At 45.9% G+C, this 26,608-nt stretch overlaps 1 protein-coding gene across 3 annotated transcripts in view; it reads right to left on the bottom strand.

Moving 5' to 3' along the window:
• Positions 1-4,779: 4,779 nt before the first annotated feature.
• The window catches only part of LPAR1 (lysophosphatidic acid receptor 1), a 70,378-nt gene continuing 48,549 nt past the window's right edge, over positions 4,780-26,608 (bottom strand). For 2 of the 3 annotated variants that reach the window (XM_084503930.1, XM_084503931.1), the window contains exon 4: positions 4,780-8,022. In XM_084503930.1, coding sequence (XP_084360056.1) covers positions 7,721-8,022 — 302 coding nt within the window. In that variant the 3' untranslated portion in view covers positions 4,780-7,720. The remainder of the gene's footprint in view (positions 8,023-26,608) is intronic. The other variant, XM_084503932.1, reaches the window with a different exon arrangement.

Below are 26,608 nucleotides of genomic sequence, written 5' to 3'. Positions count from 1 at the left end.
AACGAGGAGCTGGAAGGGCTCTTCAGAGCAGGTGCAGGGAGAGGAGAAGTCCTGTGGGAGGCTGCGTGCCATGATGGGAGGATGGTGGCGTGTGAAGGCCTCGCAGCTAGCAAGGGGAAGACTTGAGATAAACATGGGGCAGGCTCGTTTGCAGTGGCTCCCACTGGCCCTGGCCCCCCTGCCGCAGCCTGGTGCCGGTGTGAGCACAGATAAGCCGAAGAGATTTCCTAGAGAGCTTCCAAGCTGAGGCCAAAAGTCAGGGGGGCATCTGAGTGAGGAGGCCAGATGGGGGGTCTTCCAGCAAACCCCAGCTAATGCTAGGAACTGAAACCAGACACGGCCTCCCACTTCAGCTCATATAACCTGACCAAGGCTGGTTAGGAAAGAAGACAGAAGTGCGTTTAGACCTTCTGGAAGGTCTAAATGTTGATGTCGCCCTCAGCAATAGGACTGTAAAGAGTTTTCCCTAAAGAGGCCTGATGACTGTCGCTCTCACGTAAAGCAGAGCCAGTGCTGCTGCTGGCTCCTGTGGGCAGAGACAGCCTTGCTTCGGCTTCCAGGCCCAAGGTCCCCAGCCACAGCAGCTCTCTCATCCCAGCCACAACCGACCTGAAGACTGATTTCAGAAAGCACAACACAGGAAAACAAAACAAAACAAAACCAAACAAAACAACAACAACAACAACAAACACTGCATGTGAACAAACACAAAGCACTTAAAGCCAGGCAAGCAAAGGCAATGATGCTTGGGCAGCATGCACCAGCCAAGGTTGGAGCCCCAGCCCGAGGAGCACACTGGCCGTGGTGGATACCATTCTGCTGCAGCACCACAGGGGATGTGCACCCTCCATTTTTCTCCCTATGAAGCACAGCTTCAGGATTGCAAAGTCCTAATGGACCTAGACCCCTCTCTGCTCCAGGCTGGGGCCAGTGGCAGCTGGGCACATTGTCCCCTGCAGCCCTGGGGAACATGCCCCAGGCTCTGGGCATCGTCACCCCAAAGCAGGCTGGTTCTCCATGCTTGTGCTCTGCGTGCTTCCTACTGCACCCTGCGGCCCCGTCCTGCGTCGCCGCACGTGTTGTGTGTTTAACATTAACTGAGCGCCATATAAACACTCTAACCTTGCCAGCAAATGGTGATCCAGCTCTTAAAACAAAAAATCCCAGAGGCACTGCATTGCATTTTCACGAGGCGTGATTTATTTAGCAGTTGTGTGTTTTGGCTTTCTGTGTGTTATGTCCAGCAATCAAGCCTATGGGGCTGCTTTACATTACACTTCCATGCCGTGCAAATCACCAGGGCGTTAGTCATGGATCACCAGTGTTTTGGGAGAGGAAAAAATTGGACTTTTCCCTTTTTGTGTTTTTGTAAGATATTTAATAATGCCCCAGCTGATTAGTACTGTAATTCTACTTTAGGAACATCAACTTTATTTGCTGTTATGTTGAAGCAGCCACTTATTTTTTCACAGTATGTAAGTGATCAGCTTCTCTAACAAAAGGCAAGGGGTTAATTGACCCTTTATTAAAGACCGCTTTCCTTCCAAATGTGGGTGAAGTGGGAATTAGCATAAAAATAGAGTTGTAAACCAGTGGCATTCAACTAGCATTGCAGTAACCCTTTTTATTTTCCAGTTCTTCCTGCTTTCCGTAGCTGTACAAATCTGTGCACGGACACGTTCAATTCCATATATAAGCTCTTCGGCCTTGGGCTAGTTTGTGGATGACCTTCTATGGTTAAATCAAAAGTGTGGATATATTCTAGGAGAAACATGTCCATGCACAGGAAAAAAAAAAAAAAAAAAAAAAAAAAAAAAGGAAAAATGAAGGGAAGGGAGAAGGGAAAAGGGAAAAGAGAGAAGGGAGAGGGAGAAAGGAAAAGAGGAAACGGGGAGGAGGCAGCAGTCTTATGAAGACTTTTCTGTGCCTCACAAAGAGAGGGCCTTAGGTTAAGAGGTGCAAATACGGACTTGAAATAGAGAAGGGGGGTACAGGTAGGACTCAGGAACAGAAATGATCATTGAGTGATCTACATGAAACAGCCTGTCCCTTCATTGTCCCTGCATTTCATCCCTGTGCTGTTCCACGGGCCAGACAAGCCCATGCCTCCACACAGACACACTTCAAGAATTCCTCTCCACACCCAACATACCAGCTCTCCCAATGAAGGGCCTTTCTTGCACACTCCATATTACACACACTAAATACTTCATTGTGCTACATACAACCTCTAAACATTTACAGTAAGTGCACTTAATAGCAAAATTGTTTGCCAAACCTCATTGGCTCTCTCCATACTTGTGAGCTATGAGCACAGTTTTGTTTAAACAGGAAAACAAATGAACAGATTCCTGAGTCTCCCACATACACTTCTGGTTATCAGAAGTTTATCATAGGTAGTGGGGAACATTTCATGGAGGCTCTTGTTAAAACGGTGGCAGCTTATCAGTGGGTTGGATTTCCGTATACTACAGAAGACATCAGCATAGATTAATATCCTTGTATGTTTTTGTATCTACCTTTTCTTTTCTCATTGGTGTACTTAGAAAGCTGGAGCTGACTGAATAACTCTTTGGAAAATCCTCCAAGCGGAGAAAATGGAAGGAAAGAGAAGGGCTCCTTTTCTTGACAAGGCATGGCTGGAAGGGGATGAGCGTTTGGACACTTAAGTTGTCTTTTGGAAGTGGTCTTTCCAATCAAGCCTGTGCAGTCTGGCCCCCAAAACCCATGAGACTGCAGCTGCAAAGACCTTCCAAGTACATTAATCAGTGTCAAGCTGAGACTGTCTGCTATCTGGAAGAAGTGATGGGAAAGAACATAATGGATAGACTTGCACTGTAACTGTGAGAGTACAGCAATGCTTTCCATGGTCTCATCTCTTCCCCGTGGAAGAATTCCCTGTCTTCTTCACTTGCAGATTTGGGATTAAGCGAAGGAGCCAGCCCTTAGTACTGGTGGTGTCTAACACAAGTGGCAGTTATCTTTCTTTAATAACATTTTATTTAAGGTTTATGCATGCCTACTGAGATAGGAAGTCTCAACCATGCTAGTGTAGGGTTGCAGATTTGTGGCCTTCCTATTCCGTCAGCTTTCGTTCTGATTTATCAGTGCTAACTAGAGCACTTGCAAATTGTTGTGCAGATAGGCGCCTTAAAAAGACCGTGAAGGAGAAGGTCATATTTGAGTTATGGCACTTCTGCAGCGCTTGGGAAAATAAGCCAGTTGGTTCAGGCTGGCCTCTGACATCCTCTGTCCATCTCAGGGGCCCAAAGGATGCAGGGTTATTTCTCCCAGCTCTGTGTTGGCATCATCCTGTTTCCCCGTAAGTGAAAGGCAGAGTAGGAGTGTCTGCAGCAAAGCCTCTCCAGCTGGTGGCACCCTCCTTAATCCCACTTGGGGAGAACAAATTTATTTCAAAAACTCATGGTTTTAGTCCATAGGCATCTACCTGCAGTGAGGACAGACAGAGCTGGTGGTGGCAGAGTAACAGAGCGAAAATCCAGCTGGCTTTATTCTAATTAAGCTTGGCATCTGCTAGCATAATATGGGGGTAACAGGAGGGTCAGAAGAAGCTGTAAAACCTGCTTCAAAAGCAGGGCTGGCTTGAGCTTCCCGAGACAGGCTGCTCCTGGAGTCTGGGCTGGCCTGACCCGCAGAGTCAAAAAACACACTCCTTGGAGTGACCCGAGAAGCTTCATCTCAATGCCATACAGGGAGCAATTTATGCTGATATTGACAAGGCATTTTGAAGGGGAAGCAGAAGTAAGATGTCAGTCACAAGAATGTTTCTTCCCTCTTTGACACCCAAATTACTCAGGCGTAGTTTGCAGCATGAACATGTGTAGCACGCTTGGCCTTTCTTTTTCACCAAGTGAACCAGGGCAAGCCTTTCCTGCCAGCTTTTTAAAGCAATGCCATAGTGTTGAACAGTTGGGAAAGACAAAGTAAAAAACAAAAACAAAAACAGTGGTTGGTCTTGGGGCAACTATTTAAAAAAAACCCTGCTACCGGTGCATTATGGACAGGTATGCTTGGTTTTAGGAAGCACTGTAAAAGCTCTTTACTGGTCTGCCATTTCTCCTTGTGCCAGTTACGTGCCCAGCCTTCAGCATCCCAGTCAGCCGCCAGCCTATAGAGAGCCAGCTATAGAGAGATCCCAGAGAACAAGAAATGCACTGTGTAAAACAAAGATCATGTTTTCAGCTTTTCGTGTAAATGCTGCAACTAGCAACTCTGTGGACCACTGCGTCACCCAGCCTCTAATGTCAATTGTGATAGCAGTGGGGAGTTATAATTTTGGTTAATAATCCCTCATTCAAGGGCAATCTTTTCCATTACTTTCCACACTTGTGCTGACCCTGAATAAATGAAGTAGGGAAAACACATTTTCTTTGACCTGCAGGTGACTTCATCAGCCATTTTGCTACAAATACACAGCTCCCACCGCTACAATTGCTGAAACAAACACCATTAAATTTGAACTTCAAGAGGATTTACTTGGGCCAGAGGCAGCCAGCAACAGAAGAATTTTAATGACTGTGGGAGGATCGCTGGTATTTTAAGAAGTCTTTTAAAACCTTCTGTAGGATTTGAGATAAGAAAAATAAGTGGAGCAATTTTTTCCCCTAAGTACTTCACACCACATTTTCACATAGCAGAAATGAGTTCTACATCTCCATAATGAAGGTGGAAAAATCCTGATTGGAGAAGTAAAAGATAAAAAAATCTGAGACGAAACCAAGTGGCATGGGAGCCACTCTAAAGAAGAGAGCAAAAGAATTCTTCTATTCCAAGCTCTTGATTTTATTCTCTTTGCTCACAGCAGCTTTAATTTCATTAGCTTGCAAAGAAACACTCAATCCACAGATCAGATTTCTCAAGGGTATAGGGAGATCACGTCAATAAAACAAAGCACTAATTAAATCTTTAAACAGCAGCCACATGCTCAGTTAGTTCCTCTAGTGGAATCTTAGAAGCAACTTTTGCATCCTGTTGCCTTTGCATTGCACTTCACCTTCTAGAAAAGCCCCCTTCTCCCAGAAGTGCTCCCGGATTAATCAATCCCACGGCTGAAATTTAACTGCTGTCAGGAGTTCGAAAGGTCCAGCTTCATGAATTGTCGAGTGCCTCCTTGGAGAACATCTGATCTATGTACCTGGGCAGCACCTGCCACCTGTTGCAATGGTAATGAGAACACAAGAGCCTCCTTGGGCATCCGTCTTCATGTCAGGTCCCTGGACCCACCAGCATGTCGTGAACAATCGCGCTCCCCATTAAATTATTCACCCACTGCTTCTCCCAAACCACCACGCACTTCCAGCACAGAAAACCGGGGTGAATGAAACACTGCTGTTTCTTAACATCACCCTCCCAACTTATCCAGGACAGACTCTGTGAAGAACATGCAAACAGCAGTTAAAAGGACACTGGGAAAAGGAAGACTACCCCCAAAATAAAGTGTCTATGATGCTCCTTCCTTTTGTGAGGAAGCTGGGGACAGGAAAAAGTGCTCTCCCTAGATTCAGGGGAGAAAATGACTCAGAGCACATTTTAGATAAGAAAAAAATAATAAAGAAGTGTTTGTGAGATGTCCTCTCTCTTTGGAGGCACTCTTACCCTCTCCTTTCTCCTGCTTACCTGCACTAGCTTGGCCATCATGCAGGCACCAGGAAACATTATGAGTGGCTTCGCAAGCAGATGCTTTTACATGAAAAAGTTCATACAGCCTGTTCTCTTTCTCACTACAGTCACATGAATAAAACACAAATCAGCCTTTAGATTCACTTGCTTTTAAACACAATCAGATAAAGACCTCTGCTTTGTCCAAAGGAAGTGCAACATTTGATACCTTGATCAGATGGCAGATAATGCTTCATTTATCCCCTCTTCCCACTCCTCCTTCCACAGTGTCTGTACAAATTTGGCTTAACAGTACAAGTGAATTTCAGTTTTACTGAAAGCAGTGGCAAAACTCTCACTGTGTTTAGTGGGGACAGGTTTTGCTCACTTGCTGTTTTTCCCTCTCTCAGCAAGGAACTGCCTTTTCTGAGCAGCTTTTTCCCACGATTTTAAACAGAGATGTTAAAAACTCTGCTTTGAGTTGAGCTGACCCTCTGATCTCCATTTCTTCCCTGCCCACATGGGAGAATATAGTCCCTTATGTTACATTCCAATACATTACATTGACTGATACACCTCACATTTTTTACTTTTTTTTTTTTTTTTTTTTTTTTTTTGCTATAGAGACATATTACTATAAGGAAAACGGTCTTCGAAATTTACCGTCGATATATTTTACATCATTAGGAGAACACACAGTTTCCCAGAGGAAGGTCCCAAGTTCTTTGTCTGCAAGATTCCATCTTTGCTAATGTTTCTTCCTGTCAAGAAATTTTGATTAACATCACTGATTCTTGGGAGGTGAAATTCACATTAGTGGTATTTCTCTTTGAAACAGCTACATATGAAAAAATCCATCTGTCAGCTTAGCTTTTCATAGTAATGTGCATATGTGACTATTATATATAGAATGGTTCAGTCATTTGCAATAGACTGCTGCATATTTGGTCTTGACTTTACTAAATAAAATTGTACCTTCATTCTTAGTAGCCCACTGCTTTTGAAATGCAGGGTAAATAATTTAGAAGATACCCTACAAACATTTCTCAGTGCAAAACACAGAAGTTGTTGTGTTTCTTATTAGAAGAAAAGTATTTTTTTTTAAAGTACATATATATTTTTTTTTCATGTTAAAAATCCCATTTCTTTCCATAATGAACAAGAAAAGCATTCCAACAGCTAAAATAAGTTTTTTTTGTTGTTGTTGTTGTTGTTTTTTTAAACTTACCAATATGTTTGTAGCCCTTGAAGAGCCCTAGAGATGTGTCCTACTTTAAGAACTTGACCCTGAAAAACTTGGGACCCCTCACACATTACACATTTCATACCACACTTCAAAGAAGAACATTAAATACCTTGTGACTAGAGTATTGTTTATTTCATAATCTAAACAAACACTGGAATACAGTCTATGCTTTTCTACTTTCTTGCAGACTTTACAACGAGCTTTTTTTTTTTTTCTTCCCATAATTAAAACAATCTGCATACACACAGAACATGCATGCTCTCTAACACCAGTAATGAAGGTAAGAAGAGTCTGTTTCCATCATCTTCCTGTTGCCTGTATTAGAAAAAATACTTTTGTTTTTACTGTAGTTACGGCAGTGTGGCTAAGGATACGAAGACTAGAGCACAGTTTTACTCCCTGCACAGAAAATGTTCATCAAAAGCATGCTGATGGTGATAAATATTACATGTCTATTAAATGAAAGGCATACTTTTATCCCCTTTACTCCCTTTTTAAAAAGACTAAGTGGCTACATGTAAATGCAGTGAAGCAGGTATAAGCTTAATTAATCAGAGTTGATTCAGACTGGCACCAAGACGCCGCGAGGGCCGACGAAGTCTCAGCGAGGCTTCCCAGGGGTGAGCGTGGCTGCAAGGCGTCTGCTTCCCACCTTCTGCGAGCAGAAGGCAAAGGCCTGGCAGCACGGCCGGTCCCGGCACCCGCTGCTGTGCCGGGCTGCCTGGAAGAGAAGCTCTCGTAGTCCATTAGTGTTTGAGGAAAACAAAACAAAAAAACAACAAAAAAATCACCTTTACGAGTGGGTTACCTCCCCGGGGTGGCTTCATCAGCAGTGAGGCTGGCTGGCGGGGGGCTTTACACCACCGAGTGGTCATTGCTGTGGACGCCGGCCAGGATGGTGTGGTTGAGCGAGGACGCCGAGCGGTCCGAGCCTTCGGTGGGGCCATTGGCGTTGTCGCTGCGCTGGCAGCAGAGGATCTGCTTGAAGGTCGCGCTCATCTCCTTGTCCCGGTAGGAGTAGATGATGGGGTTCATGGCGGAGTTGAACTCGGCCAGGAGCAGGAAGAACTTCTCGTAGGCCAGGACGTTGCACTGCGGGCAGCAGACGTCGAGGAGCAGCAAGACTAATCCCGGGGTCCAGCAGATGATGAAAGCACCTGGTGAGGGGGAGAGGAGACAACACACAACAAAACCCACAGATATACCAGCGTGCTGGCGCTGGTCACAACACCACAAGAACCATCCAGCTGGAGGTGGTGGTGTTTAGTTTTCTAATGCAAGGGCATCTTTCCCACACTATTTCTTCACTGACCTGATGAGACGGCTGCCTTTCAGAGACCCATGAACAGTTATGGGCAGCACATCAAAAGAGCAAGCCTCCCCCCTCCACCCTCCTCACAATTTTAAATGTTCTCCACTTGGCACATATGCTTGCATTTAAAGTTGATGATGAGGAACATTTTCCCCTTCAGTTAGAGGCCTCTGACTAATCAATCTCTTGATCAGGAGAAACAATGCTGTAATTTACTTCTCGAACCAATAACAACAAAGGAAACCTTTCTGTGAGAGCTGTGACTGAAGCATCAGTAATAGAGAAAAAGTGGTGCAGGCAGCAATTCTCAAGAAAAAAGAAAGCCTGGGTCTTGTTAATCCATTTCAGCCCTATTATGTAATGGAAAGTCCTAAACACACATCCTTCTTGCACTGAAATGCCGTCCTTCAACAAATCTACTCCTTTTCTTAGGGCTCTATTCAACAGAAATTCAGAGACTCCTCGGGCTTCAATAGTGTAAATGCCAAAGAGCCTTACCCTGATTAAAATGCTTCCCCCTCCTTTCTCTGCTTTGCAGAGCTCTGATGGGGACAAAGCCCAGAACAACGCTTGGAGCTCAATGCAGAAATGAAATCAAAATGCCTCACATTGTACTGGAAGTACTGAGTCAAACAGTGATGCTAACTTGCAGGGTTACAGAGGTTCTGAATCCAAGCATGACGGGGGAAGCCCTTGCACACAGATCCTGTCAGAACAGAGACGGTGCTCCTGAGATTTTCCAGGCTGACATGCTTGGTAGGGGTGGGAACCGAGGTCTTATCATCTGCCAGCAGGCTTAAGAGCAGCTACGAGGGCTTCTCAGCACTGCCCGGCCAGCACTGTTTCCAGCAGGTTCTTGTCTCATCACGGTGTTTGCTAACATGCTGCCTCCCTTTTTTTTGGCAGCAGTGAGCCCCATAGGTCCCGTAGCTGCCCTCAGTCAGACTCTGCCATGCTGCTTGCTGTCCCCAGCTTGGGCAGCAGCTGCATGCCACACAGACACCTTTCCCTTCGGATGCTGCTCACCCAGATCAGGCAGAAGAGCAGTTTCTGGATGGCTTTGCAGGGTGTGCTGTGCTCCAAGATGCTGGTTGCCAATCGGGCAAGCACACACAGGTTTTCAATGCACCAAAAAAACAACCCCAAGCCGAGTTTGCTTGCAAACAGTGGTGCCACAGTGCCCCTCGATGCCTATCACTTTGCTGGTCAACAACACGCAGAGGGAAACAGGGAAAGAAGCTGGGAGGCGAGCTGCCAGCTGCTTGTACAAAAGCCCTGACTTCTTTTGCTGGATTGCTTTGTTAGGGGCTGGCAGCAGATTTACAGAATAGGGCTGAAATTCTCCCACAGTGAGGTGGCATCAAACACAAGTCCACTTCAGAGCCTTTGTCTGCAGCTCTTTCGGGTTCCAGCGGGCCTGGAAAAGAGCACTTGAAACCTGGGCAGAGGGTTTTGTTCTTTTGTCCCTCACTCATACCTGTTCCTGCAAGAGTAGAAAGCTGCATCTTCTCATATACAGGACGGCCCAGGCTGATTCAGAGGCTGCCTTCCTCACGGAGCAGCCCTGCTGAGCTCATTTCTGCAGGAGCTGAGAAAATCTTTCAAATTCAACCACTTGCTGCAGAAGCTGTGCGTGTTGTGCTCAGCCTCCTTGCTAGCCAGGCAGTGGTGGACTTTGTTCCAGCTTCGGCGTGTATTTTCTTCATTATGGGCTGCCTCTGGAGAATAACATCAGAGACGGGAACTCTGCAAGTCATGGGATCTCCAGTCAAGGACAAAAGACGATGACAGCATCCTCACCCAGCCTGCAGCAGAGACGTCCAACGTGGGAACAATGGGGCTGACAGGAAGGCTCTCCTAGGGTTGCTCAAAGTTGCGATTGAAAGCTTCCAATTTTCCAACAACTTTTGTTGTTTTGTTTCAAATCTTTTTTGTGGAGAAACTGAACGTACCAAACAGGACGTTCTGTTGCTATCAGTTTTGGGTACTGCTGCCCACAAGAAGTAGCAGTACGGTGAGGCGGGTTGCCATTAGCCCCTGAGAAAGCCCCAAATTCACTGACAGAGGTCCACATGCAGCCCACTGCTCTGAACATTGGTCTCAAGGGGAGTTTTGGAGCCTCTCAAGGCTCCTCAGTATCTCAGGTAGATCCAATAAACTACATGCTGAGGCCTGACATGGTTGCACTCCAGAAAAAAGAGGGCTGTAGCCAAGCAAGCGACTAAACTCTCCGTGCTCCTCATTCTGCCCTTAAAAAATAAAAAGAATAAAAAAATAAAGAAAAAAAAATATAGGGATAATGCCTGAGGCACCTCTGAGAGAGGAGGAAGCTGTCACTCTGCATGCTGCTGCCTTGCTGCTTGTGCCAGCTGGTGACAAGGCTGTGGAGGGCAGAAGACACACGTGGCTCCAGACCCCAGAGGTAACTTGGGCTGCCCTGTCCCCCAGTGGCAGACCCTGACGACTTCCCACCTGGTTTCTTCCACGCAGTTTTCTTCCACACAAGGTCCAGGACTGACCTTTGGGCACACAGTGTGGGTTTCAGGCTTCGGAACAGACGGCTCGTTTGTTTTTGGGAAGTAAAAGCCATTGAAGCCAGCCCCATTCACTCCAGTGGGTTTTGTTTCCCTTTAGCGTCTGGGATTTTCCTAGGAAAACTTCCCACCACGCTAATGGCTCCTGTGGCTTATTAAGCTAAGTGCTTGCAAATGGTGACACAAACAATGCCTCGGGTTTTCTCTCACTTGTTATTTAACTGTCAGTGCCCTGGAAAATACTGGGAAGCATCACTCACGGTGAGGGCGTGTTTGAATTAGGTGCAGTGCAAGGAACGTGAAAGTGTCGGGCTCCTGCTAATTCAGATGTAGGTCATCTGTTAAACGTGGAATTCTTCCCCTGGAATGAAAAGAGCTTGGAGTTTATTTTTTCTACTTCTTTCTTGGAATATTTGTCAAAGTAAAGTGACACCAGGCTAAAAGTGAGGTTAAATTCTTCCCTTTTCTGAAGTCTGCTGTGTGTTGATTTCACCAACAACCTAAAAATATCACATCTAATGAAACAAGAAGATCCAAAAGCATCATGCTGTCTATATGCCAAGAAGCCTTCAGCATACTTCAAAGTCTTTATGTATTTTTCTGCTCAGGAACAGAACCAAGAGGAGCCCAAAGTGGTCAACTCCCTGGTGCATCGTAGCATTTTACAAATGCCATGAAACCCACGTTACAAGGACATACAAAGCAGATCTACTGCATTCAAGGAATCACATCTGATCATCTCTGTGGGTGTGTCACTGTCCTGCCATGGCACTGGGAGGGCCCACCAGGCACAAATGAAGCTGCAGATGATAAGTCCTTGAGTAGCCTGCACAGAGAGTGTCCTGGGGAGATGCCTCCAGCCTTGGCAGCCCGTAGGGTGCTGGCCCCACGCAGAGCTGGCCTGGCTGCTGGTCTGCAGCGTGAGCAACATCCCCATGGTTCATGGCCAAGGTCAGCCCTCTGGGCCTGGGAAATGCCCATCAGGATGAGGGGTGGCAAAGCTTGGGGGAACAGGGAAAATAGCACAGCATCCTTTAACAAGATTTAATGAGACAAGAGGGGAAGCATCCCTATAGACCGGGAAGCAGAAATCTGAGTTACGACACAAATCTCATCTTCTGAAACTTGCTGTGTGATGATACATCTCACTCGGGGCTGAAACTCCAGCTCCTCGAGCATAATCTGGCTTGCTATGCTGCGGGGAAGTGGTGCTGAGGGCTTTCCAGTGACCATGGTATGACTGCATCACGTCTGCCCTGAACCCCTGTCCAGTGCAGCTGTCTGGATTGGAATAAAACCCATGGTAGCTGCAAGCCTGGAAACTCCTGGGTAAGTGTGGCATCATGTCAAGATGTGATTGCGAGAGAGTAGAAACCGTTGTGGGCAATAGACACACGAAACCACGCATGATAAATCACACAAAAATGAGCAACTTGAAAAACAAAAGAGAAAACAACTCCAAGAAAAGAGCAGCAGAAAGGAAACATACCACCACATGAGGATAAACACTGACAAACCAGATAGTTATTGCTAAGTCCTCAGTCCTCTAATGAACGTCTGCAAAAACAATGCAACAAATTTCACACAGTACAGAAGGAAAAAAGGGTAAGGTAAACACCAGTCTCTGAAACACACAGAAATACATGTACTGCTTTAAGGCTGTACCTGTGAGAGACAAATCACACCTGTGCTACCACGGGCAGTTGTGCCATGGTTGAGTTTATCACTAAGAACAGACCTTTTGGGATGGTTTGTTTTGCTGCCGGTGGAGACTGTCTCACACTGATGCCTGTATTTACAAAAACTTGGTTATAGCCAAAGCAAGTATGGCTATAACCCTCCCGAGAAGCACGCTCAGCCAGAAGATTGGACATGGTTAATAGTAAATATGTTGAAGAGGGCGGGAGAAACATTCCCAGTATGTCTTAAGGAGCTTTCTTCTGTTCTTCAGTGAAGTGAAGGGCAGACCCTGCACAGACCCTAAACCAAGCATGGGTACGTGCCCCTGTCCCCCCGTGTCCCCTACCATGGTGTCCCTGCGGTGGCCAAGGACATGACCCAGCCCAGACACAGCTGCTCTTGGAACTTCTCTTGAAGCTTGCAGGCAAAGCATTTCCTAAGCAGCACCATTTATTTATTTTTTTTTTCAGCCTTTTCACCTTGGACGAAGACAGACTGCATTTATTCCATGAGCATTTATTTTCCCCTCGCTCACAATGGTGAAATAAAAGGAGCACGGCTGCTCCTGCCAAGTCACACACCGCTGCTGCCCATACCCTGATCTCCCACACGCAGGGCGGAGCATCCTCTGCTGCTCGTGAATGGGGAGAAAAAATGCATTTCAAGCAGAAAGCAGCAAACCAGAGCTGGAAAGAGGGAAAGGGGGCATGAAGAAGGTTACTCTCAGGCTCTGGTGAGATGTGAGCTGCACCAATACATTCCTGTCCTGAAACATTTGTTTTCCATAACCATTTTCCTTAACCACCGTGTGTCCCTGCTGTGAGTCCTCTTCCACCCATCCATGTGCCCACCCCGACTTTGCTGTTTGCTGGCATGCTCTGAAGCCCAACCTGCAGGTTCCTCATCTGGAGGAGGGATGGAGGAGGAAAATATGGAAAGGGCTCAATTTAGGGAGCAAGAGGAGAGGTTGTCCTCTCCAAATCCCATCCTGGTGTCAGAGTATGATGGACAGCTACACCACCTCCTCCAGCAGGCCAGTGAGGACCAAGAGAGGGAAGGACACTGAGCACCACCACTGGTGACTGACAGGGAGCAGGTTCTTGCTGCAACGACGTGGGGACACAGCTTCCCCAGGAGCACAGCAGCACAGACCTGGCTGGCTGGTGGCTGGGGGAGAAATCTGGAACGTATTGCAGTTGGAAAGCGTGGAGAAAGAAAACAGAAACTGCAGCACCCAAAACGAGCTGCGGGCAAGCAGTGGCCTGCCCCTTGTGCAGCAAGGTGGTGGAGGTGTGGAGGAAACTCTGCATTACATCTGCCTTGCTGATTAAAAACAAGTGTAAAAGCACAGAGCCCTGGCTGTATTTAACAGAGCTACAGCCAGAAGGCTTCAGAAATGCCAGATATTTCCCAGCACAATGACACCTTCAGCAGGGACAGCCGCTTGCTATGCTAGCTGGGGAAAAACCTCATCAGCTGCAGCACAACTGCACTTTTTCATGCCCTCGCCATCTGTTAAGCTTTATCAATAAGCCTCCTTATCACCCCGCATATTATTGTGTGCATAGCTCGGATGGAGATTAGGACTGTGTGAAGTAGTCCACGTTTATAGCTATGTATTGTTTTCCCCAGATAGAAATATTATAGAATGAAATCTAAAATGAATGCTGGATTATTACATATGCAAGGGACCTGTGAAGACCATTTATCGTGCTGTAAACATACAGAGCGTAGGCGTCATTCTTCTAATGCTAGTCTGACATCATTGTCCCTGATTTTGCCACAACACTACTACAATATAGCTTATAGTTCTTACTGAATGAAAACACAGTTGTTGCTGTTATCTGTAGTTTTCTGCTGGAAATAGTCAGCATTGGGGCAAGGTTTGCTTTCACCCATGGAATTTTTATTCTAAAATATAAAACGTGGCTACCAAAAAAAGGACCAGGTTAAGAAAGGTAAAATAACCCCATGCTAGATTTGGCAAAGTCTGCAAAAGTTGAGATATGAGAGTCTTGCTCCTCCATCTACAGGCTCCAAGGCTCCACCAGGCTTGGGGCTTTCCATGCTTTGTGTTTCTGACTGACTGCAAAATGCTGCTTTCTATCGGACGTGATGCTTTCTATCAGGCTGTGAAACTCTGATGCAGTAGAAACTTTGGGTTTCACACCTGACATTTCTCTGATGGGTTGTGTGTGAGGGGAAGGGGCAGTATCTCCAGCAGTACAAAATGGGAAATGAGAACAAAGGAAAGCTGACAAAAATCTGCATCCATCTTCAAGAAACAGTACCTTACATATACTTCTTGGAAGACGGTCTGGGGCAAAAGAATACAGGAAGCAGGAGAAAACACCCAGCTAGGAGGTGTATGGAAGGGTCCCAATGCTATGAGTTACCAGCCTGCCCTTCACAGAACTATACTTGCCCCATTCCTGGGATCCCTGTTTTAAGTCTCCCATGAGCTGAGCAAGTCTGAATTTGCATTTAATAGACAAAATCCTGACCTCCTTATGGACAGGGAGAAAATCTCCAACAGTTTTTCCCAATTTCACATGGAAAATGGACAGGTTTGCCAGATTTTTCAATCTAGTGCATGCATGGTTGACAAAAGGACTTTAAAATAATAAGTTGTTTCTGCTAGCACTGTATACACCCCTTGATTTCCTACCTCCCTCACAGATAGATGCATGCCCACACTCCAACCTCTTCCTGAATCCAACTTCAGGATGTTAAGCTGTTGTGTTTGGTCAGACTTTGCACAAACTGATAGCTGCATTGTAGAGAAGCACAGAAATCATATCTTCCTCCAAAATGTACTTCTTCCCAGGAGGAATGCAGCATGTGTCTGCTTCAAACATCTGTCTTCATCTCTGAGCTCCTGTGCACTTGATTTGTTCAGTGCTTAAGGCATGGCTATCTTTGTCAACAATAACACTTAACATTTCACCTGTGACTGCTTGTCTCTTTTGCCCTTGTCACAGAATCACAGAACCACAGAACAGCCCAGGCTGGAAGGGACCTCAAAACACCATCATTTTGTGGGAAAAAGGAGCCTAGATGAAACTATCTGGCACCCTGTCTGGTTGTGTTTTGAGAGCCTGCAGTGCTGGGGACTTGACCATGTCGCTGTGAAGGTTGTTCCACCAAAGGTGTTTGGATATCCCCTTGTTTCAAATGTATGTTTGTCACTGTTTTAAAGGACATCCTCCAAAGACAGCATGTGTGAGCTGCTTTCAGAAACAAAAAGGAAACACGTGAACCTAAGGCAGCTTATCCACATCCATTTGAATCCCTCAGCTCAAAAGGTTGTTAAGGGAAAATGGATTTCGTCACTGATCTAATTACTGCAGGAGAGAGACAGTGTTTTTTTATTTTTTTTTTTCTCTCCACAAAAGTAAGCCATTTATCTATAAAAAAAGCATTTTAGACAAAAACAGGAAGTCATTAAGTGCCAATGGTCAGGATTCCAACTGATTTCTAAATTCATAAAGATATGTGAAGCTAATCTCTGAATAAAGGCCCGGCTGTTGCCAAAGCAATTTGAGCATTTATCTCTGTGTAAAGACAAACAGTAGTCCCCATGGAGTTCCTCTGTAGCCAAAAACCTGACACACAGAGGAAACCTCAGTGTCTTTTTCAGCTTTCAGCCATTCTACATGAGCCTTTATGCTTTGCTGTGGACAGAAATGCTCGTGCAGTCCCAAACCGGCGGTGGTAGCTTGGCTGGAGCAAGAGCACCAAAGTCCTGCAGATCAGAGGCTCCTGGGGCTCATGGTGCTGGTGTCCCTGGGTCACGGTGAAAATCACCTTTCAGTCCACACCTGGCATCCCATTTGCACGACCTAGCTGAAATTCAGCCTCCCCTTTACTGGCAGTGGTTGCTCACGGTCATGACTTGAGACACCAGGTGGGGGACAGACGCATCCCAGAGGCAAGAGGAATTGGTGAGGCCCTCAGCCCCTGGTGTGGGGCAGCTGCGGGTGACAAGCAGTGACCCTGTGGTGACTCTGAGCCTGAAGACACGCAAAACGCCCTTCACGTGCACCTGTGTCTCCATGGATGATGCCAAGAACCCCATCCCTTCCGTCAGCATCAGCTGTGCGGGGGCCCTGCAGGTCAGCAGGGAGTGGGCAACCCCAAAGTCCTTGTGGTGGCCACGCCACCCACACGTGAAGGCTCATGGCCAGAGGTCACCTCAGGCAGGAGCAGGACAGCTGGCACCCCGCAGGCAGCTCACAAGCCGGGCTCTGTTCTGCCTGTACCTCCAAGGTATATTTAGCATGCCCAGGACCTGGGCGTTTCTTCGCCCCTGTAACTACCTGCAGGTTTTAAGCAGAGAAAAATCTTTCACGGTGGTGTTGAAAAAAAAATGTTTTCCCTCCTTTTCTTTTGGGAATCCTTAAACCCCCTGTGTACTCTGGCACTTCCCCAGGGGCGGTCACAATGCCACACTTAAGCTATACACTTTGTTTAGCAGATTTCAAGTGACATTGGTGCATGAGATTGTTTAATTGTATTTTCCTTTGTTGTCAGGGACATTAAGCGTTGCCGGTATTATCTTTGGATGAGCTCCAGTTGCAACACAAGTTTCCAAACGAAGCATGGGTGGATGCAACTTCATGTGTAAAGGCCTGCTTTGATTCTTACGTAAGACGAAACTAGTAATATTAGAAGGAACATATTAGCCTCTATCTGCTTCCTTAATAGGAATAAAAACAGCTTCTCCCATGCTTGTACCAGACTGTGAACAGGACAAAGTGCTACAAAAGGGTAGAGACACTTGAAATGGCAGCACTGTACACTCAACTGCAAGAAATCTGTGTGTGCTTTTACTTGATAGAGCCCTAGTGGAATTTATGCAACGACAGTTAGCTGGTAAGGTGTGGTGGACATCCCTTGAGGCAATTGCATTAAGCCCAGTTACACAAAACACAGATTTTAGAGACTCCAGAATATGTCTTCCTGGACGATCCGATGGTCTTTTGGATTTGTTGGGATAGCCTCCTTCCCAAGCAGACCTCCTCATCCTGATCTGAACGTTAACAAAATAAAATACTGTCTGAACGTGGCAGCAGCCTGGGGTAGCCCATGCACATAAGTCCCCCATACATGCCGCAGCTGAAGCAGCTCTCACTTGGAGAAGGAGGGTGTCCAGGCCCAGAGGACATTGCTCCTGCTATCACCCGACCACCGAAACATCTACAAAGAGCAGTGATAGAGCAGAGGCAGGATAAAGCCTTAGGACAGCAGACAGGCATGGCACAGCACTTCACAAGAGAACCACCGAGAGATTAACCACCTTGATTTTGTTTGTGGTAAGTATATACTGAGAGCTTATCAGAGGAGTAAGTTCCAGGTTTCAGCACTTAATTCTACATGTACTCATTTAAACCTGTCTAGATGAGGCTGATAGGCAGAAAACACAGCTTCTAGCTCGTCTTTCTACTCCGCAGATGAGACATGATTTAAAGGGAAGCAGCTACCTCTTGGCTCTCACAGATGCCTCTGGTTTGCCTTGGAACACCTGATGTGCACTATCTGGATAAGATCACCTCATACTCTAACTTAAGTCTTAGATGTCAGGGAGAATCAAAGACAAATGCTTTATCAACTTCAATGAAGCCAGTCTGTGGATTCATTAAAATATTATCATGTGGAAAGCAGCATTGCAAAAGTGTACAGTAGGCACTTTTTTTCCCCTGTCAGGAGGGTGTTTGCCATCCTGCAGCATATAATTTCACTGTGCTAAAAACAGTATTTCCCATACTTAAAATGGGAGATACAGCGAACGAGACTACAAGTGTTTCACTGGTGTTGGTGAATATCTGAATTCCAGTGGCAGCTTCTCCGTAATTTCCCTTGTACATGCCATCACTGAATTGATATTGATTAAAACTACTCAGGCAAACACAGAAGACCACATTGATAAAATTTAGCCTTTACTCACAGCTTTGCGAATCACATTGCCAAACAAGGCTTTATACCACTAAATAAATAAATAAATAAATAAATAAATAAATAAATAAAAATGTACATCTTCAGCTGGTCCTTTCTCTCGGCTGTTTAAAGTGCTGGAATACAGTTATTGGGGAAAGGATGCTCTGCACAGTTCTGCATTATGTCCTCAATGCAGTGTGAGCAGGTACAAATCAAAGCAAGGGAGAAATTCAGAATGCAGGAGACACCCCTCATCCCTATGAAGAAGGGAATCCCAGTTTCACCCCCCCTAAAGTTAGCTGTGAAAACTGCTTCTGGGTTAGGCCAGTGATGAGTCTTATATGTGAGTTTCCCCACATTCACACATGTACCACTGGCAAGAGTTTGATTTGGCAGAGCAGATCAATTCTTGTGTCCCAGCTGCTTTTCAGGAGCAGCGCTTTACCTCTGGCAGTGTGCTCTCCAGGTCTAAGTTTAACCCGCTGTTAGCAAAGCATGGGACCTAGAAGTGCCCAAGAATAGTGCTTGCCTTTCAGCTACTGCGTTACCACCACATCCTGCGTCACTGTGGCTTAAAGATTTCTATATAAATAGCTTCTGAAACCACAAAAAAAGAGCACTATCATACCACATCGAAGGTTGCTCAATCTGCGTGTTTCTGAGGATGCGACTCCTTCAACCTCTGGCACACTGCTTGTGCCAGTGTCCTCATAATGGGCTGCAGATTTGGGCTATGACAGAAGAAGTAACAACAACGAAAAAAAATAGTGCAAGGTCTTCTCTTTCAGTTTGTTCTGGATGCTGATGCTGCAGGGCATGGGGGAGCCGTTTCTGCTTCCCCCAGACCCTTGGCTTCCCTAATGACACTGCCAGAGATGACGGTAATTATTTTCCATGGCCAGCTGTCTTCAGACCAGGGTGGGTTCTGGTTTCTCCCAGCTGCACAGAGCTCCTTGTGGCTCCCCAGGAGCACTCAGAGAAGCGTGCTGCTCTGGCGGGGCAGAGTTTGGGAACGGGTCCTTCCTAGCACCCTCCCCAGTCAGGGACCTCGGTCCACAGAGAGCAAGACATAGGTGAGGGTAAGTGTAAAACCTTTGCTGGCTGAAAACAAAACCATCCAGATGTTTTGGAAACACAAAAGGCATTTTAAACAACTTTCTGAGATGCGGACTAGAGCTGATCTGGTAATACTTCAGATAGCTACTATATATAGTAGGATGGTACTTTATGTTTTAAAATAACCAGTAACACCAGTTTGATCAGATATATCAGACCAGCTGTGTGCCAGGCAGCCCACACCATGGGGTGCCAGAGGCAAAAGAAACCTGTGAAAGCTTTTCCTACACACTTGGAAAGGCAGAGACTAAATGCTGAGAATGACAAAAGATTGGCATCCGAAAAGCAAGCCTGATTTGTTCTGCATGCTTGGGATGGCACTTGGATCCTTCTGATCCCCTCCTACCAACTCTGAATGCTGTGCCCACTGGCCACATCTGCATGACATGCTGCAGGAAGAGGTTCTAGATACAGGATCTGGACATCATTTCAGGGAAAGGGGGCAGTGTACAAGCTGGGAGACACCCAGCAAAGACATCATATCTCTGGCTTCCAGAAGCAGTTGTAAAAAAAAAAAAAGAAAAAGGTCACAAAAGGTACAACTTCATTGAAAGCAGCTCCCTAAAAGAAAAACAAAAGGTTCCTCCAGGCTCTCTGGTGCTTTTCACACAAAAAGTTTCTGCAAGGTTATCAGTCTTCAAAAGAAGGTCTTGGTATGCATCCTTCCACTTGAAACAACACAGTGTTGTAATCATGGATGCAGGTTGCGAAACGGAAGCCCTAGCTAGTATACATCTGCTGTTATTCCCTGCTGAAGGAGCAAGTGAAGGACCAGGACTGCTACCAAACCATAAATGCAATGTCCATCTGGATTACCTTCAGCTGCTGCAGCTGCTTGCAGCTCAGCCATCAGGCTGACGAGGCATCAAAGTTATGGAGCTGCAGAAAAGGTGGAACAGAGCCACTGGGATTTAAAAAGACACCTCTTCAGGTTCCTACTGCCAGCTCCTGCATTGCTCCAGGCTGAAAGCCTGCAGCGCCAAGCAGACAGGGTGTGCTCACAGGCACTGCAGAGACAGCACGTGTCCGGGAGGTCGAATATTGGGACACAGGAACTTTTGTTTCAATAACTACAACAGCAACACTGAGCGTTCCTCCTACAGCACAGACCCAAAACAGTGCCTGCAGGATCATTCAGATGTTATAATTTGGCAGTGCTCACAGTTAAGTCTGATTATTTTGGGGTGGACATATTGATGTATGAGTTTGGAAGTTTTCTGCAGTTGTTTTTGAGCAGATATCTGTGGGCTTGCACCTAAAGCAAAGGAAAAACAACAAGAGATAAATGGAGACCTTCAAGGCAAAAGGCACTCTACTCAAGATTTAAAAAAAAAAAAAAAAAAAAAAAAAGCAATTAGTACAATGTAAGCAAACTGCTTGCAAAATCCATCTACTCAGCAAAGTAATTGCTTCCAAGAAGTACTCCATGTGTTCTATTTGAAATACACAGCTTTTTTTCTTTAAACTTGAGATAAGAACAAAAACCCAAACATGCTAAAGGAAGTCAATCAGAGCTGACCTCATTTTCTTTTTAAATGTATTACAATGAAAGAAATATTGCGGTAACATTGGCAAAAATACCCGTGCAGGGGAGGCGTAAGCGGGGGAGCCCTGATGCACCCTCAGATCAGCCTTTGGTGGATGTCAGTGAAAACTCCTGGTGATCCTAGCTGGCTTCTCATGATTTCTCTGCTCAGCTCAGCTCAGCTCAGAGCTGCAGGCACAGCAAAACCAGACAAGCAAAATCAGGGATGAATGCAGAAGGAAGAGAAGCCATGTCAGCTCTGCAGGAAGAGCCCATGCCCCCAGCTGCTTCTCCTCAGAAGGCAGGCTTTGTAGCCTGGGGATGGACCACAGCTGTGCCTCACATAATAAGTCCCAAACCAAGCAGCACAACAGGCTGCAGATCTGCTGGGCTCTTGCTAGTTGTTGTGCAAGCTACGCGCAGGGAAGAGCGAGGCACACCATCTTCTGTCTCAGGTACCTTCTTAAAGAGGCAGGCAGCGAGGGATGCGGCTGCCTGCTCCAAAATCACTCAGCTTTCCGTTTCCTTGGTCAGCTGGTGGCACCACAAGTGTATTGACTGATGCTAAAGTGCTCTGTCTCTGCTGCCCTGTTGTTTGAACCCTGACACGTAACTGTGTCTATTGCTGCTCAATGACAACAGGGGGCTGCAAGCAGGGCAATGACCGGGCAGGTGTTCATGACCAACTGACGGCAAGTTTAACAATCCCATGGTATTTCAAACTCTTTCCCGAAAACACCCACTGGTGTTGTTTATCCCTGACTGCACTCCTTCCTCAAGTGACACTTACCAGACAAGATGCAGGGAATGTCACCAGCTTATGCCTGAGTGCTCTGCAAAGACCCTGGTGCTGGACTTGGTGCTTCAGCACATGGGTGCTGGCAGTGGTGCAGCTGCCCTCCTCCTACACTGACCACTGTTTGCAAGAACAGGGCCGTACCTACCTGGGGAAGGATGCGGGAGAGAATGGAGAGGTGCAAGAGCACCGCTGGGACTTCTGTACACCCTACCAAAAATAAGAGGGCTTGGCCTCAGCAAGTCACAAACAGCATTGTTCAGACAGTGCTGGTCTTTGGTGTCCTCCCAGTTGGTCAGGGAAGTTCCCTCGAGACTGCTGCTGTTGGACACTGGTGTTTATGCTCTATACATTACTGCAATTGCCTATTCATCACATTCATAAAAGAGAAAAATAAAGAAAAAAAAAAAAAAGAAAGGTCTCTGATCTACAGCCTGGATGTTCCTCATCTCCTCCTTACACTGCACCACAGAATAATGCCTGTGTTCATCAGTGTCAATTTGAGAAGGACTTTGAGGTTGATAGGAGAAAGTTTAGTTCAGTTGTAGCCATCAAAACTGCTGTTAGCAGCAGGTCTATGCTACAGTGTAGCTGCCATCCCGGCATTCTGAGTGGGAAATGCAGTAATTTGCAGTAGATGGAGCAGGGCACGGTAGGAAGTAACACATCAAGCAGCAAGGGAATGAGATTGTCCACAAAATGCAGTACGCTACACCCTGTCAGGAGGCTTGAAAGCAGGTAAGGGAACGGCAGAATGCACTGCAACAGATGCATGCAAATATTTAAAGCTGAAGATTTTCCTCAGAAAAGTTCTATGGAAAAACGTGCAAACCATGGAAAGAGCCAACTCCAGAAGTTATTTACAACAGAAGGGGGCCACAGGCAACCTGGTGCCTCTCCGTCCTTTTCCCCAGCCATGCTCTCTGAATTTTGTGATACTTTGGCAGGCTGTCCCATTAAGCCAGCACTGCTAGATCATGAGCTGTCTCCTTTCTGTGCTGAATAATCACCAGACATTTGCTGACAAAACCATTCCTTGCCACAATGCTTAGGTAACTTATTTATTTATTTATTTACTCATTTATTTTTGGGGTGTAGGAGTATTCATAATTAAAGTGATCTGCAACTTGCTAAGTAGGGAGCAGGGAAGGAGTGCAAATTGAGGAATGGCCCTTATGTCTCTCTGTGGCTTATTTAGCACAGCACAGCTTTTCAAAAGCGTGTTGTTAACAGAGTGCTGGAAACATATCTAAGCCACTGCCACAACTCTGTTTGTGCTGGCTGGCTTCAAGGACGTCTAAATGTTTTCCTGTTGTGTTTTGTTTTGTGGGGTGGTGAAAGCAAAAGCACCTGAGTGGAGGGAAGTGCCGTGGCTGTCTGGGAGATGTTAATGGGAGATGGACCAGGAGAAGGAGCCAAGGCTCCTCTGCTTTTGGTCTTCTCGGCGAGAAGGGCCAGGCAGGGCCCAGCAGACCGCCAGAGGGGTCGTGCACACCCTCCATGAGGCCTGCTGGCACCAAAAACACCTCACCCATGGCTGTTCTCAAGCAGCAGGACAACTGGGGAGGCAGCTGCTTCCAGTACGTGATGAAGGCATGCTGATCAGCTGCTGAGAGCTCGTGAGCTCCAGGCAAGGCCTGGGGCGAGAGCTGAGGGCATGGCGCTGAGGGCGAACGCGCAGCAGCAGCCACAGCAACGGGGGCGTCCTCACAGTCCTTGTACACGCGCCTCGGTCTCAAAGGATGGAAATAATCCATCAATGGAAATAATCCAGCACAAGTCCCCTCCATCTACACTGCAGGACGATTCATCCGTGAAGCGAGTTAGCAAATGATTAACCGCTTTCGGATGTTTCTGTTACTGATATCTCTCATGCTGCTTCAGGAAGTTTCTGAACCTATCTCTAGCCTAGAAGCTCTTCTCTAACAGCTCTTTAAAATGCTGGCAATGTGCCTGACTTTTCCAACCACTTTTTTTTTTTTTTTTTTTTTTTCCCCCCTTTAGGGCATTGGAGATAGAGGTGTTTAAACAGTGAAAATATACTTCCAAGTATGCAGGCTTTTTTTCTTCCTCTTTTTTTTTTTTTCTTTCTTTTTTTTTCTTTTTTTTTCTTCCTTTTGTTAAAAAAGTGGTCTGTCCATGTCACAGAAGTGGAGGAGATAGTTTCAAGATGTGGTGACATACATCTCTTATTACCACAGATTTACAAAGCACACGCAGAGGTCCACTATACCACTATTGCAAAATGCTGCCTGCAAAATCATACATTCAGCCTTGTAAGCAATACTAGTGCTTTTTCTACACATAGCACTAACTGCTTGCTTAACAACAAAAAACCTCTCTAAAGAAGTATCAGAAGCCTTCTGCTTGTGCATATATATATATTGATTTCAGCTTTCTTACATGGAAGTTAAAAGATACTCAATAAAATTGTTACGTACAGCATACATTTCTCTTTCCTGTTTGTAAACAACACCAGCAGAAAGAGGCAGTGAACTTAAACTTCAGATGAAAAGCCGGATGTCAGAGCTTCTCTAATAAAACTTTTGGCACATATAACATTTTATTTAGTTCTTTTTTAATTTTTTTTAATTTTTTTTTAGGGAGACTTCCACTCAGCAATGAAATACGCAATGGAGACATCCCTTAGCTGACCCGTTGCAGGATCTGCTCTGTTGTATGAGTCACAGGTAACTTCATGGTCAGGTTTTATTATCTGGTTCATGTCCCTGCTTAGATTTCTGCAGTGTTCAAGGCGAAGTCCTGGCATTGGCAGAGCCAGATGCTGAACTCCTGCTTCATCCCACGCTGGGGGCAGATCTCTTGTGGAGTTTTGGATGGAGATGGGCACATCTGCAGCTTGAGGCACTGTCACAAACGCCGTGTCCTGGACCACCAGCTAGCTTGTGCCTGGACATCCCTTCCAAAGGAAAATTCCCAAACAGGCAGAACTGCTTTCTGCATCGACCCGCCCCAGCCCTACCTGTGTCCCTGGGGAGAGCATGACAGCCCTGGCCTCTGTTCAGGTGGATCCAAAGGGGATTACCAGAGGCCAGGAATCCAAAAATAGTGCACATCCCAGCACCAGCTGCAGAGCCACCAGTCTGTGGCCCTGTGTCTGCCCACAAGCTGCTGCACCAGGGATGCCACCTGCACTGTTTCTGAGCACCAACCATTATCAGTATTCTGGAGGAGGGGGCATTTTCAGTCGAATTTTTTTTTTTTTTCTTCTTAAAATCTGAGCACCATAGGAGAGGTAATCCAAAGCTCCTTAGACTTGTGAACATGTTTACCAGAGAGAAAACTGCAGGTGCCAACTAGCTGTGATGGCCCATAAACCAGTGGTCCCCAGGCAAATGTATCTGAATACAGATGTTCTGAGCAAATGACCACCTACCCAACATGGCAAGCAAGATTAAAAAAAAAAAAAAAAAAGTACCATTTTCAAAAGTAATGTGAGGTTTTTAAATATATATATATATATAAACAACTCTGAAAGTGTCTTGGGCATTCAGAACTTTTTCTGAAAGTAAACAACTTGCAGGTGGACTGCAGTGCATGAAACATGTAATTTCACCAAAAAAATAAAAACAAACCCAAAGCATTTCAAAATTCAAAACAAACAAGCAAACCAGAAAAAGCACACTGAATAAACAGTTCTTTGTTAATAAAATGCCATTTTCTTGTGAAATTAAAATCCATATCCATAACAGAAATGTAAGAGGTTGTATTCTCAAAGCACATTCCTGACAACAGTTTGATTAGATTCACTCATTGTTCAAATAAATCTGTTTTTAATGCCTGCTGGTGGCAGGAAGGGGGCTTGCCACTGGGATGGGAGCTCCTGCAGAGACCTGGGGAGGACAAAGCCAGCATGCCCTCAGCACCAGGTCTGTGGCCCTGGGGGTGCAGCCTTCTTCAGCAGAGGTTGCAGGAGGACCCCAGTGTGGCCGAGAACCCCCTCACCTTCACATCTCAGATGCCTACGTCCTGGCACCAGAACAGAGGCAGAGAGAGCCAAAAGCCAGCTCTCTGCACTCCTCCTCCATTCACCTTGTTGTGCAACAAGCACCTACATTGATGATGAAAAAACTGTCACCTCTTCAAGAAAAAATGAACGTGTTCCACTGCTATGTACTACAAAAGATACTTCCAAAAGAATGTTTTGTTGAAATAAATGAATGGGGAAATCATAGAAGTTCCAGAAAGTATGCCAAGCATTGTAAGAAACATCGATTTATTCTGTATTTCACAACACCGTCTATCAGCTTCTGTGACCAAGGTGCAGACACTCTTCTACTCTCCCTGTTAAGTTTCATCCACTGTCACTGAACAGAGATATTTCCTTTTCTCTACCATGAACTATTTACTGGTCAGCTTCAGAGTAAGAATTTTAGCCATTATGAGTTCTTGGAAAATCAGTCTTTGGTTTCCTAAGTGGTGCTTGGTATGACTCAGCATGCTGGGAAAAACAGTAGACACGCTGCAGCTGCATGCTTCAGATTAACCTTATGGGTGGTCAGTATCTTAGACATAACACAACATAAACTAAAGTGCACTCAATTTACCTATCTTACAAATCTTGCCTTCATCCTACTGCCAGTCTTACAGATTATTTTTTTTAGCCTTCAGGACTTGTGCACCACCCTGCCACATCCATCCTGCACACTAAGATGGGAAACCCTTCCAGTAACCCACCAGCATCCATGTGGCTCCCAGCAGCACAACCTACATTTCGCCTGATTTCTGGCAAGCCAGGTGTAGACCTTCATTGAAGGTATCTTCTATGGCTCTGATGTGCACGTCCGTCTCAAGGCAAACCTCCTTCTGTTTTCAATACTCG

This window comes from Aythya ferina (genome assembly GCF_964211825.1).
Source record: "Aythya ferina genome assembly, chromosome: Z".
In the NCBI taxonomy this organism is placed as follows: Eukaryota; Metazoa; Chordata; class Aves; order Anseriformes; family Anatidae; genus Aythya; species Aythya ferina.
This window is presented reverse-complemented; position numbering and strand designations above follow the sequence as displayed.